This window comes from Brassica oleracea, chromosome C6 (genome assembly GCF_000695525.1).
Source record: "Brassica oleracea var. oleracea cultivar TO1000 chromosome C6, BOL, whole genome shotgun sequence".
NCBI lineage: Eukaryota > Viridiplantae > Streptophyta > Magnoliopsida > Brassicales > Brassicaceae > Brassica > Brassica oleracea.
This window is the reverse complement of record NC_027753.1, coordinates 31,180,210-31,194,349: the sequence shown is the minus strand read 5'-3', so window position 1 is coordinate 31,194,349 and position 14,140 is coordinate 31,180,210. Positions and strand designations below refer to the sequence as shown.

Here is a 14,140-nt window from a genome sequence, read left to right as displayed (position 1 = left end):
TATAAATTTATAATAGAGGATATATTTTCATTCATTTTCTTGTTTTTAATTCTGATTAGTTTAGGAGACTCTTAGACGACATCTCTGTGTAAACTCCTGTGAATTACTCTTCAAGTTTAGCTTAAAAAATGTTTCACATTAAGTTTCGTTTTAAAATATTTTAATAATAAAATAAGTATCGTTCAATGATTTTAAACATGTGAAAATTATAAAATAAAGCAGAAATAACAAAAAGTTCATGTAATTATAATGTGTATTCATATAATTTTAATTATTTAGAAAATTGAGTTATTGATCAGGAGTGCATGGCATGGCATTAGAGGTTTTTAGGAGTTTCTCATAGTTGATCAAATGAGATATTTTGTGACTCTCTTTCTCTCTTACTTTCTTTTTATTTTCTTTCAAAATGAGACACCATCTTAGAGCATGTTTATTGGTAAAACTCATTTGTGTCTCTAAGTGGGTTGTAATGATTTTTTAATTATTAAATCAAGATAAGAAACTTTGTTAAGAGACAATTAATTATAGTGGTTTATTAGTGGTATTTTAATTAAGGTTTTTAACAATAAAAAAAATTAAATTTTTCTTATAAACATTAAATTTGAAACAAAGATTAAATTTATTTATTAAACAAAACAAAGTCAAACTTAACATTTTAAACATAGATTTTAAAATAGAAACATAAAAACATAAAAACGCTTAGTACGGAAACAAACGATAATAATTTCAAAGAGGCATCGAAGCTTAGTTGTTGTCTTGATCACTTCCAAATTTAAGCCATATATGTTCAACCAAGTCACCTTTCAGTTGTTGATGCGCTTGTCTATAAATTGTTCGAACACCCATCTGATTGGCGATATTAGTTGGGATATATGTAGAATAGGTGGGATTGACATGTGAACTCCAGCTCCCTTCTCCTTGTTGGAAATCTGAGATATCATATTGAGTGTATTCATCTCTTTCGTCTTCTACTATCATATTATGGAGTATGATACATGCTCTCATAATCTTTCCAATCTTGACTTTATCCCAAGAAAGGGCGGGATTTTTGACAATGGCAAATCGAGCTTGCAAAACTCCAAAAACACGCTCGACATCTTTTCGGACAGCTTCTTGACGTTGCGCAAATAAAACTGCTTTCGGCCCCTGGAGAATTGGAATAGATTGGATAAAAGTTGCTCATTTTGGATAAATACCATCAGAGAGATAGTAAGCTAAATGGTACTCTCTTCCGTTGACCGAGAAATTCACTTGGGGGGCTCGACCATTTATTATATCATCGAAAACATGTGAGCGATCAAGAACATTAATATCATTTAAGGTACCTGGAGGTCCAAAATACGCATGCCATATCCAGAGATCAAATGAAGCAACCGCCTCTAAAACGATTGTGGGTTTTCCCGAACCACGAGAATATTGGCCTTTCCAAGCGGTGGAACAATTCTTCTACTCCCAATGCATACAATCGATGCTTCCTATCATCCCGGGAAATCCATGAAGCTCTCCAATATGAAGAAGACGCTGAAGATCAGCCGGTGTTGGTCTTCTTAAGTACTCATCGCCGATTTTTTTTATTATTGCTTCCTCAAAGTTTTCCACACATAACCGAGCAGTGGTTGCACCGAGCTGGAGGTATTCGTCGACCGCATCAAGCGCATAACCATATGCCAACATACGAATAGCTGGTGTACACTTTTGAAGTGCAGAGAGACCAAGTCATCCGGTAACGTCTTGCTTTTGACGAAAGAATTCAACTTCATTGGAGAGGCGATCAACAATACGCATGAACAATGGCTTGTTCATTTGAAATCGTCGTCTGAATAGATTTTCAGGATATGTGGGAGTGTCACTGAAATAATCATTCCATAACCGGAGATGCCATTCTTCACGATTTCTTTCTATAAAAACTCATTTTTTCCTTGCCCTCCTTCCTCTTCTTGACCACCGTAAACGTTGCACATATTCTCAAATGTTTGATTAAATTGTTGATCAAAATATTGATCGAACATTTCATCAATTGATCCCTCCAAATTGTGATTAGAAGACGATGCCATGAGAGAATGGAGATTGTTTGTGATTTTAGAAATTGTTGATGATATTGAAAGAGAATTATAGAAAGAGAATGAAGATTGTTTGTGATTTTAGAAATTGATGATGATATAGAAAGAGATTTATAGAAAGAAAACGGAGTTTGTTTGTGATTTTAGAAATTGTTGATGATATAGAAAGTGATTTATAGAAAGAGAATGGAGATTGTGTGTGATTATAGAAATTGTTGATGAGAAGAAATGTGAAGAGAAAGAGAAGAAGTGTTTGTGCTTTATAAAGTATCGTGACACAAGACAACAACAACACTTCTGATTTATAAAGCGAAAAAGAGTGTTTGTGATTTTTAAAGTGTCTGTGACACAAGACAACAACAACAGAGACATACATATCTCGTGACGCTAGACTACATTTCTCGTGACACAAGACAACAACAAAAACTCAAACACACACAACAACAGACACAACACTACAACATACACAACATTTCTCGTGACACTAGACTACAACACACACAAGACTCAAACACACAGACAAGACTCCCAATGCTCCACGCTCTCACCTGCATTAGAAACAAAAAGCCATCAAAATCAAAACCAGAACAAGATCAACATTAAAATTTGATCATCAAACCTTTCCCGAGCCATTGAAGACATGCATTACAAGACCTCTCTGTCGTGAATAAAAGAACTGCATTACAAGATAAATGTAATCAATGACCAAACCAGAACAAGATCAACGTGAACATTTGAAACAACACCAAACCAGAACAAGATCAACATGAACATTTGAAACAATGACCAAACCAGAACAACAAACGTAGAAACGTTTATACTACATTAAAACCGTCATAAACATGAACATTTGAAACATTTATACTACATTAAAACCGTCAGAAACTTAAACATTACAGAACAACAAACGCATAAACATAATAGAACAACAAACTTAAAGAGCACATAGCAAGAAAATTAAAGAGCACTTGAAACAGATACACTAAGACTAATTAGACAACAAGTCATTGATGAGCTTCTTCTTGAGGGCTTCTTTATAATCAGCCAGAGGTTCTTTTTGGCAATTAAATTGTCCAGAAGACTCATCTTAGACAACCGTTCTTTCATGGCCAAGTCATGTTGTTTTATGGTCCACATTGTCTTAAACTTCTTCAGCGAATTATCCTCAACCACTGTCTTCTTACCAGCAGCCTTTACGGCTTTAACACCAGGTGGACGCACAGTCTCAGTAGCTCGAGAGCTTGAAGAATCTGCACCATCCTCACACTTTTTTTTAGAGCTTCCAACTTTTTTAGCAGATGCAAGCTCACACCACTTCTGGTCGTTCTTCAGCTCCTTCCAAGCATGTTCCAAGCTAAAGTTCTTCTTATGGTTGGTGTAAAATATCTCATGAGCAAGCTTCAACACGTCATTCTCGTTTTGGCCACTACTTCTCTCCCTTGTTGCAGCTTCGTAGGCTCCACAGAACTTGCAGACGAGGTCATTTATCCTGTGCAATCTCTGCTTACAATGACTTGCCTCTCTCTCGTCGCAACCAGTCTCTCGTCGCAACCAGAGACCTTCTGACTCGCTGCAAAGTAAGCTGCTACTCTTGTCCAGAAAGCGCCTGATTTCTGCTAATTGCTAACCACTGGATCTTTACTTGTGTTTAACCAGGAGCTAATGAGCAGAATATCATCCACAGACGCCCACTTCCTTCGTTCTCTCCGCTCTGTACCAGTCTCTCCACCATCTTCGGTTCCTAGATTGCGTAGATACGGAGCTTGTGATGAGGATAATGAGACACTGTCCTCATAGTTACCAAATGAAATGCTTTGTTGACTATTTAGTAGTTCAACAAATTTTGAGGTCTGGGAAGATGGATAAGAATCCATAGAGAAAGAAAAGAACAGAGATGAAACAGAGAAAGAGAGAAACAAAGAACAAAGATGAAACAGAGAAAGAGAGAAGAACACCGGTTGTAGAAGGAAGAGATAAAGAAAAGAAGATAGGTGAGAAACTAAGAAGAGAAGAACACAGTTTATACAAGGAAGAGAAGGATCAAGCATTGATCACACCCAACCATAAACGTTGAGTTGACATATAACTACGAGCATTCATCACACAACTATAAAAGCAAAACCATAAAATGGACTTAACCTAACATTTATTACCTAAGCCTACCATTATCTGACCTAACACAAAACTACAATTCGGTTCATTTCAAACAAGAGCAAACTCGTCAACAACAAGAGTAAACTCGTTCCCTTCCTATTCAACAGAGCAAAGACAAAGGTTTTATCCTATTCAAAATGCATTTCAATCAAAAATTTAAATCAACAACAAGAGTAAACTCATCATCCAATTCAACAGAGCAGGGCCAAAGGTTTTATCCAATTCAAAATTCTTTTCAATCAAGAATTTAAATCAACAACATTTGCACCATCAATCACAATACACCAACGAATATAAACAATGGTTTATCTACTTCTCCAGAGCTAATAGAAACGTTCATACAATTACAAAGATCAGAGAAAAAAGATTTACCTTTATCACCAATCATGGGAGTGGTTTTGGCACACAACGAGACAGCTTATGTGCCCACTTCACGCCTCTTGATCAACCCATCTCAGGACTCAAAGAAAGAAAAATTGAAAACAAATCAGAGGTTGAACTTTTTTAAGATTCGCGTTGAAGAAGCACAATATAAGACATGCATAATCGAAATATTCAAACATACAAACAGATTAACTCATCTTTACCTTTCGATTCGCCTGAGGATCAACCATTTCTCTTCATCTCCGAGAGCCACCACGAGAGAGATCCCGCCGTATACCTTCGTCGAGGACAGCCACCGAGAGACTACGACGCCGCCACCGAGAGACTACGATGTTTCGTTGAGGACAGTCACCGAGAGAACACAAATCACCACTATCGCCTTCGAGCAGAGTGAATCCCCGAGAAAGAAAGAAAAGAAGAAAATGACGGAATCAAAATGCCACCTCTCCTCTCTCCAATTACTTTTCGACACGTGGCAGTTAAGGGACGTGTCTTCTTTCTCCTAAATAAGCTACGCGTCTTCGGCAAATCACCTCTTCTTTCCTTTTTTAATCCCTAATTAATGTAAGAGCTCTTGTTAAGAGCTACCAATAAACCTGCTCTTAGAAACTTGTTTTGGAATTGCTCTTACCTAACCCTACCCAACCCAACCCTAAGATTCGGTGTTTTGTTTTATACTCCTACTAGATACATACGTAACTCATAAACATAAAGTTACAGAATTGTTCTTTTATTGCGTTGACAAGAGAGTTCTGTCGCATTTTTTAAGTAAATAAAAAAAGCTCATAAACTCCCATGCCGCTTAGAGCAGGATTATCCCAGTCTTTTAAATGTGTTTGTTAAACTATTTAGGATTTAAAAATATGAAAAATAAAAATAAACCTAACACACGTCTCTTAATTAAGAGAAAGAAGAAATGTATCTTGTTTCGTCTTCTGCTTACCGGAAAAGACGAAGGGGAGTTGATAACTGTGTAAGAGCATTGTCTACGTCAATCTGAAGAACAAAAAATAATAATCTGATTGATTTCTTTCTGAATCTAACACTCTCTGAATCTTCAAAATCGAATCATTGCAGATGGATTAAGCTTGCCGTGAAACTTCTGATGTTGCATTCGGTGATGGTTCAGACACGGAACCTAATCAGAGACGAAGTGCTCGGAGCGATATCAGACGACGACGACGATTCCCCCTCTGGAAAGCGATCAAAGCTCGATCGGTTCCCTCTCAGCCGATGGGAGCTCGCGGTGTCTCTCGGCGTCTTCCTCGTCTTCTCCTCTAGTCTCTTCTGCATCTACATTACCATGCCCGCTGCAAAATCCGGCAAGCTCAAGCTCCCAAGAAGCATCTCTGATCTCCGCTTGCTCAAGTAACTGTTAAAGACTCAAACTTTATTTTAGCATTAATCGATATTTTGATCAATGTTGAGCTTCTTTGAGGTGGATTATAGGTTTCCTTCACGTACGTGCTCATGAATTTATCATTGCTGATCTGTTTTTAATGGTTTTGGCTAAGTGTTTTAAAATCTCTTCCGGATGAGATCCATCCTAGTTGTTCCTTCATTTTCGATAAGCTACTGAGTCTGAGCTCTCCCGTGGGTCTAAGAAGCTTGATGCATTCTTCCCTTTTGACCCTTGCTTGCTGAGAAGTTCCAACAGGTTTTGAACACTTTCTCTGATTTTTTTTTGCTCGTTCTCAAATGAATCATGCGTCTTAAATGGTGGTTTCATGCTCTTGGCTGATCTTGAAGCTTTATCTCCGGGAATTTCATCTACTGGTCGATGGTGAGACCGACCTATGACGAAGATGATGGTGATGAAGATGCTGAGATCATTGTGAACGGAGATGAGGAGAGTGATGAAGAGGAGGAAGATGATGTTGATCATGTCATGGACAAGATGTCCATAACACCTAAGCATTCTTTCATGAACGAGATGGAAAGAGACAGACTTCTGGAAATGCCTTCAGTAATCAGACCTTCCATTAGTCCTCAATCTTTTTGAGTTTTTTTTTTGGTCTCTATACGCATTTTGCAGTAATATTTATAGGTTTCTTGGTTATGCTTGAGGATTGATGCCAAGCAAGGAGGTTGCTCGGGGATGTCTTACACCATGGACTTTGAGAACAAATCCAACGCACGACCAGATGATTCCACCAGTAAGTACCAAGGCTTCGCTATAGGTTAGTTTCTTCCCTTGGTTTGTTTTGAGTTTGGATAATCCTTCCATTCTAATAGGATAAGATCCAAGAGGTTAGATTGTTTAGTCGTTTGATGATGCAGACACGCCTTGTTGCATATGAATGTCTGTTTTGGTGTTTTTAAGACTGATTCAGTTTATAGTTCATGTCTTTAGTCATGATATTTGATTTATCTTTGATGAGTTTAACCAAAGTTTTTTTAAGAACCTTAAATTAAGAAACTTGCATTGGAACATATAAATGTTAGAGTGATGGAGAACGCTCAGGTGGCCTAGCGGCAGTACTGAAGCAGGGTTCTCACACACGAGTCCGAGAGGTCGGGGGTTCGATCCTCAACGACACTTGAAGGGCCGGGGACGGACTGGAACCGTAAAAAATCCCTGTCCGACGTCAGGTGGGCTTCGGCCAGTACTGAACGCCGACTTTGGGGGTTTCTTGCAAGGGGGCCCCTTCGGGGGTGGGGACAGCGTCTAAAAATAAGGGTGTAAAAAAGCCTGTTTAACCCACACAAGTTTAAACCCGACTGAGTTGGGCGAGTGGTTAGAATTTCGTGGTTGAGGTGCCCATGGTGCCAATACGCCCGGGGTCGAAGCCTCACGCTGCAAACAATTCTCTCGGGCCACTGGGGCATTATTACATGGAGCTCGTCAGCGCCAGGGGGGGCGATTAGTCCCTTGAGCCTAGAAAGCCTTTGGGGAAACCCTGAATTCCTTAAAAATTCAAAAAAAAAAAAATGTCAGAGTGATGTTTCTTAACTAACATTTACTATTTAAAAGTATTAAAAGAAAAAAATAAGAGAAGGGTCTTTGGTATAATCATACTCTTATCCCACTGAACAGTCATACACGTTGCTTTCTACTTGTGGGAATATGTAACTCACGCGCTCTTACACGCGTAAATTTTGGTTCGGACCAGGATCATTTGTTTGACCATAAGAACTGTCGTCATTTTAGTTTCACCGTAATTGGGAATGTGTACTGAAAATTTACCAAAACACAGTCGTTTCACACGTCTGAATTCCTCTAGCACCACGAGGTCCACGAGACGAACGCTTCACGCTTGCGTTATTTATCAGCTTTCTTGCTCGCTCCCTCTCTCCAAATACAGAGAAAAAAAATAAAAACAACAAAAAAGTATAAAAATGTTTATAGCGTCTCCGGTGAAAACGAACTTCTACGGCGTCAGCCTAGTGAGATCTCCGGCGTTTCCCGTACTTCCACGTCGGCTACAACACCGAGTTTCTCTCTCGAGACAAGTTCGAGCTGTGATCTCGCGGGAAGAAAAGGCGGTGGATCAAGAAGACGAGAAAAGTAAAAACAGATCAGTCGTATATAGTAGTAGCTCTCCTGCGTTTCCATGGCAGAGATCTAAGTATACAGGAACAAAAACGGTTATGGCGGTCGTGAAGATCAGGAAGAAAATGAGGGAGAAGCTAACCGAGAGGCTCGGGCATCAGTTTGAGCTTTTAATGAAAGCTGTCGGTCAAGGGATGTTGATTCAGCTTGTTAGTGAAGATATAGATCCTGGTTCGTTTTCACTTACTTCTTTTGTTTCTAAAATTATATTTGCTTTAAAAAAATACAAATCAGTTTATCACTATTTTGAGCTAGAGAACAAAACCAAACACATAGATTCAGTCCCAGTTTTTACCAGTTTGGTCGTTTCTGCCTTTCTTGGATTTATCCTGGACTTAGGTTTTGATTCTTGATTTCATTTTTGTTTTGGTGCTAAACTCAAGATCACAGCTATTTACTCGTGCATAATTAATGATAATTCCATGGATATTAGATTTTGATTAGTGGTTGCTAGTTAAAAGGACCATAAGCAAATCAATTCTTATTCTCTTCCCTTCTTTGCTGTCATGGCCCTTCTGTCAGAACTAGTTGTCCATTGTAATGATCACTTTGCTGCAAAACCGAATCTTTCATCTTCCTCGCTAGATCTGACTTTTTATCTTTCATTCTTTCTTACTTTTATTGTATGAATATCTTAGTCTGTGTATTTTTGTGCCAGGTTGTGAAATTATCAAATCCGGTTTCTCATTTAGTCTAAAGACTATATAACAAGTTACTGAGAGCATTAAATAATGTAGAAAAAGATACTTGACTTTTCATTCCGTTATACATTATTTAGATCTCTTATTATATGTTTTAGAGTATCAGTATCCTTAAAAACTTGTACTCATCTGCCACATGTTGTATTATAATTTGTTTGATTTATTTAACATTTAATAAATAGTTAGATTATATTGAAAGTAATAGTGTTATAAGTAGTATTGAAAATTAAAATACTATTTTTGGGCATTGGAAATGTCCACTTAAATGTTTATAGTTGCAGTAAAAAAGGATTTCAATAGGGTTAACATTTTTACCAGCACAGGCTTCTTCTCTATTAAATATTAACTTGGATGGTGACACAATAGCCGTGTTCTTTTGGAAGACGCAGACACAGCGGTTAGCGATCAAAAATTGAACATCAAAATAAATAAAAGATGGGAGAAAATTAATTAAGGCTACTTCCGTTAAGGTTTCCGGTGCCGTGACCGACGCTGTAAAAAGTAGCGGCAGTTAGAATGATCGCTGTGTTTATTTTTGATAGGCAAAATCATCGCCGCCGGTGTCACTTTCCAGATGCGTGAACAAGAAAATAGTTATAAATTGGGTAGTTAGCCGCTGCGTCAGCGTCTTCCAAAAGAACACGGTTAATGTTTGTTATTTATATGTTACAGAAACTGGTTCAGGTAGGAGGAGTTTAGAAACTCCAGTGCTAGGACTCCCCAAGGCTCGGAACGATCCTAGAAACCTTGAGTTCACAGCCACCTTCACCGTACCGACTGACTTTGGTAAACCAGGTGCCATTCTTGTCACCAATCTCCTTTCCTCAGAGATTTGCTTGTCAGAGATTATCATCCGTGACGGCAGTGACACCATTCTCTTCCCTGGTAACACTTGGATCCACTCCAGGAATGATAACCCTGATGGCAGGATTATCTTCAGAAGTCAAGTGAGAATACTTCTTCTTCTCCTTATCATCAAACTTCATTTTATTTCTTTAAACATCTTTCACCTAACTATTATTCTTGATGTTGTTTCACTAGCCATGCTTACCTTCCCACACCCCTGCCGGGATCAAAGAACTACGAGAAAAGGACTTGAGAAGTGTCCGTGGTAATGGAAAAGGCGACAGAAAGCCTCATGAGAGGATCTACGACTACGATGTTTACAACGATTTAGGCGATCCACGTAAAAAAGATCGAGTTAGACCTATTCTTGGTGGACCAGAGATGCCGTATCCAAGACGCTGCAGGTCTGGCCGGCCTCTCGTTTCAAAAAGTGATCCATCTCTCTTCTCTCTAACTCACTTTACATAGTACTAAGTAATATTAGCATATTGTCTTTGGTTCTTGACTTGCTTGGTTCTATCATTCAGACCCACCGTGTGAGAGCAGAGGAAAAGACAAGGAGGAGTTTTATGTTCCAAGAGACGAAGAATTCGAGGATATCAAGAGAGACACTTTCACAGCTGGGAGATTAAAGGCTCTCTTTCACAACCTAGTCCCATCTATTGCAGCTGCATTGTCAAACTTAGACATTCCATTCACATGCTTCTCGGATATCGATAAACTATATAAATGTGACATTGTCTTGAGACCCACGGAGCCAAAAGACACAGGTCTTGGGGGCTTTTTTGGTAGTTTTGTGGATGGGATCCTCAACGTTGGAGAAACACTACTAAAATACGACACACCAGCCGTTATAAAATGTAACCTTTTGTTATTCTTGAAATGGTCACATTCAGAGTGTAACCATTCCTGAAATGTATTTTCTGGTTTGGTTGTTCAGCGGACAGGTTTGCATGGCTGAGAGACAATGAATTTGGACGTCAGGCTCTCGCTGGTGTCAACCCTGTGAACATTGAGCTTCTGAAGGTATGTTTCGTTTTTCACCATTTTTAAAATCAAGAATATTATTGTATGAGAGTTTCTGAAATGTTAAATGCTTTTATAGCACTTTTTTGTGACAAAAATCGCATAAAATGAGAAAAATCCCTAAAGTGGTATTTAATTAAAGAGTAAAATAACTAAATTGCTTCAAATCCTAAACCCTTATTCCACCCCTTAAATACTAAACTATAAACCCTAACCACTAAACTCAAATCCACAATGTAAAATAAAAATGTCTTTAATTAATACCATTTTTGAAATTCTTTTCTTATATGCTATTTTTAGAATAAAAATGTATCTTAATGCTATCATATGATATTTCTCTTATGAAATTTGTTGTGTGTATTGATAGGAGCTGCCAATTCGAAGCAAGCTTGACCCGGCTGTATATGGACCCCAAGAATCTGCTCTCACAGAAGAAGTGATTGCTAAAGAAGTTCAACACTATGGAATGACTTTGGAACAGGTTTAGTAATAGTGCACTATATAATTCTCTCCTGTTGTTCTCAAGACTAAAAGGTTTAATACATTGGTGAATCCAGGCGTTTGAAGAGAAGAGGTTGTTTCTATTGGACTACCATGACATGCTCTTGCCATTTGTGGACAAGATAAACTCCCTCAAAGACGATCCAAGAAAAACATATGCATCAAGAACAATCTTCTTCTATTCAAAGGCGGGTGCACTGAGGCCGTTGGCTATAGAGCTCTCGTTGCCTCCCACGCCGGATAACGATAACAAGTTCGTTTATGTGCATGGACATGACGCTACCACTCACTGGATGTGGAAACTAGCTAAAGCTCATGTCTGCTCAAACGATGCTGGTGTTCATCAACTAGTAAACCACTGGTAACTTAAGTTAACTTGAGCTTTTATTTTGTGGTCTCTATTGTTGTACTGAAGAGACATGTTTTTATGTTTTTCCACAATCCTTAGGCTAAGGACTCATGCTTCCATGGAGCCATACATCATTGCTACTAACAGACAGCTGAGTACAATGCATCCGGTTTACAAGCTGCTTCACCCTCACATGCGCTACACGCTAGAAATCAATGCGCGTGCACGTAAGAGCCTAATCAATGGAGGAGGAATCATCGAAAGTTGCTTCACTCCAGGAAAATACTCGATGGAACTAAGCTCTGCGGCGTACAAGAACATGTGGCGGTTTGACATGGAAGGACTTCCTGCTGATCTTGTTCGAAGGTTAATAAAAAACAAACACTCTCTTAGTTTGGTCATATTCCAAATATTATGATTATCTAGTTTATTACTTATTAATATGGTAATTAATTCTATTGTTTTAGGGTTTTATGGTTTTCTTATTATATATAGAGAAAAAGACAAAAATAACATTAATTCAAGTTTTTGTTCCCAAACTAGCACTCAAGGTCAAAAGTCACAAAAATAGCACTTAATGTTTTATCAAAAGTCACAAACTTAGGGTTTAGAGTTAAAGGGTGGGGTTTAGGATTTAGGGTTTAGGGTTTAAAATTTAGGGTTTAGGGTTTAGGGTTTAGAGTTTAGGGTTTAGGGTTTAGAGTTGAGAAATGAGGTTTTGGGGATAAGATTTCAAATTTTGAAAAATAAAAAAATTAAAATTTTCAAAGGATAAACTTAGAAATGTGCTATTTTGGTCATTTTAGTTTTTGAGTGCTATTTTTGTGATATAAACTTAGAAATGTGCTATTTTGGTCATTTTAGTTTTTGAGTGCTATTTTTGTGATATAAACTTAGAAATGTGCTATTTTGGTCATTTTAGTTTTTGAGTGCTATTTTTGTGATATAAACTTAGAAATGTGCTATTTTGGTCATTTTAGTTTTTGAGTGCTATTTTTGTGATATAAACTTAGAAATGTGCTATTTTGGTCATTTTAGTTTTTGAGTGCTATTTTTGTGATATAAACTTAGAAATGTGCTATTTTGGTCATTTTAGTTTTTGAGTGCTATTTTTGTGATATAAACTTAGAAATGTGCTATTTTGGTCATTTTAGTTTTTGAGTGCTATTTTTGTGATATAAACTTAGAAATGTGCTATTTTGGTCATTTTAGTTTTTGAGTGCTATTTTTGTGATATAAACTTAGAAATGTGCTATTTTGGAGATTTGCCCTTATATATATAGCCAATTATGCTTAAGTTTGTTTGTCTCTCTATCTAATGCGATATGACATCATTTATAGGGGAATGGCAGAAGAAGATGCTTCAGAGGAATGTGGTGTGAAGCTTGTGATCGAAGACTATCCATACGCAGCAGATGGTCTTTTGATCTGGAAAGCCATCAAGAACCTAGTTGAATCCTATGTGAAACACTTCTACTCTGATCCCAAATCCATAGCCTCTGACTTTGAGCTCCAAGCTTGGTGGGATGAGATCAAGAACAAAGGTCACTACGACAAGAAAGACGAGCCTTGGTGGCCTAAACTCAACACAACACAAGACTTGTCCGAGATCCTAACCAACATGATATGGATCGCCTCGGGACAACACGCGGCCATCAACTTCGGCCAGTACCCGTTCGGTGGGTACGTCCCGAACCGACCTACGCTGTTGAGGAAACTTATACCACACGAAAACGATCCGGAGTACGAAATGTTCATGAGAAACCCTCAGTACAGCTTCCTAAGCTCTTTAGCGACACAACTCCAAGCAACTAAAGTGATGGCGGTGCAGGAGACGCTCTCGACGCATTCCGCTGACGAAGAGTACTTGATCGATTTGAAAGAGAATCAGAGACGTTGGTTTCAAGATGAGGAAGTGGTTAAGTATTTTAGCAAGTTTTCGGAGGAGCTTGAGGAGGTAGAGAAGAAGATAAATAAGAGAAACAAAGATAAGAAACTGAAGAACAGAACAGGTGCTGGGATGCCTCCTTACGAGCTGCTTCTACCTACTTCACCACATGGAGTCACCGGCCGTGGTATTCCAAACAGCATTTCCATATAGTTTATGTTATTATTATGTTGTATGGGTTTTTGTTTGGTGGTAGAGTCTATATCTGTAAAATATATATATGAGGATTACTATGTTTTTTTTCCTTCTTCGTTTATCAATAATAGTAATGCAAGAAGTTTTATACTTGTATCGTATTGCATAAATTTTTATTTTTTATATAAATTTAGGACTGACAGTGACTAAAGCTAAATTCATCGGTAATAAAAAAAAAGTGGAAAATGCTCGTGACTATTTTTTCCTTACATAGACATTTTCTGATAAATAAATAAAATCTGTAAATGGGTATCATTATCATAGTTAGTATACTTGGGACTAGGCCGGATTGGATATCCAGGTTTTTGAAGGTATTTGTGATTTGCTTCGTATGTCACGGATATCTAATTTTTCGATTTGCTTTGCTTCAGAAAAATACGAATATTCAGAAAATCGGATATCCGGAAAATAAATAGATATTTG

General features: G+C 37.9%; 2 protein-coding genes across 2 annotated transcripts; one reads left to right on the top strand and one right to left on the bottom strand.

Moving 5' to 3' along the window:
• Positions 1-3,017: 3,017 nt before the first annotated feature.
• LOC106297995 (glutathione S-transferase T3-like) lies at positions 3,018-3,934 on the bottom strand. Its single transcript, XM_013734106.1, has 2 exons — positions 3,778-3,934; positions 3,018-3,673 (listed from the first exon to the last, which is right to left on the bottom strand). Exons 1-2 carry the CDS (start codon positions 3,932-3,934, stop codon positions 3,018-3,020), a joined length of 813 nt encoding a protein of 270 aa, XP_013589560.1.
• Positions 3,935-7,816: 3,882 nt separating this feature from the next.
• LOC106300336 (lipoxygenase 6, chloroplastic) lies at positions 7,817-13,809 on the top strand. The gene is made up of 9 exons (XM_013736454.1): positions 7,817-8,322; positions 9,525-9,799; positions 9,894-10,128; positions 10,226-10,558; positions 10,639-10,724; positions 11,092-11,205; positions 11,282-11,586; positions 11,674-11,940; positions 12,916-13,809. Exons 1-9 carry the CDS (start codon positions 7,938-7,940, stop codon positions 13,673-13,675), a joined length of 2,760 nt encoding a protein of 919 aa, XP_013591908.1. The 5' UTR covers positions 7,817-7,937; the 3' UTR covers positions 13,676-13,809.
• Positions 13,810-14,140: the final 331 nt, after the last annotated feature.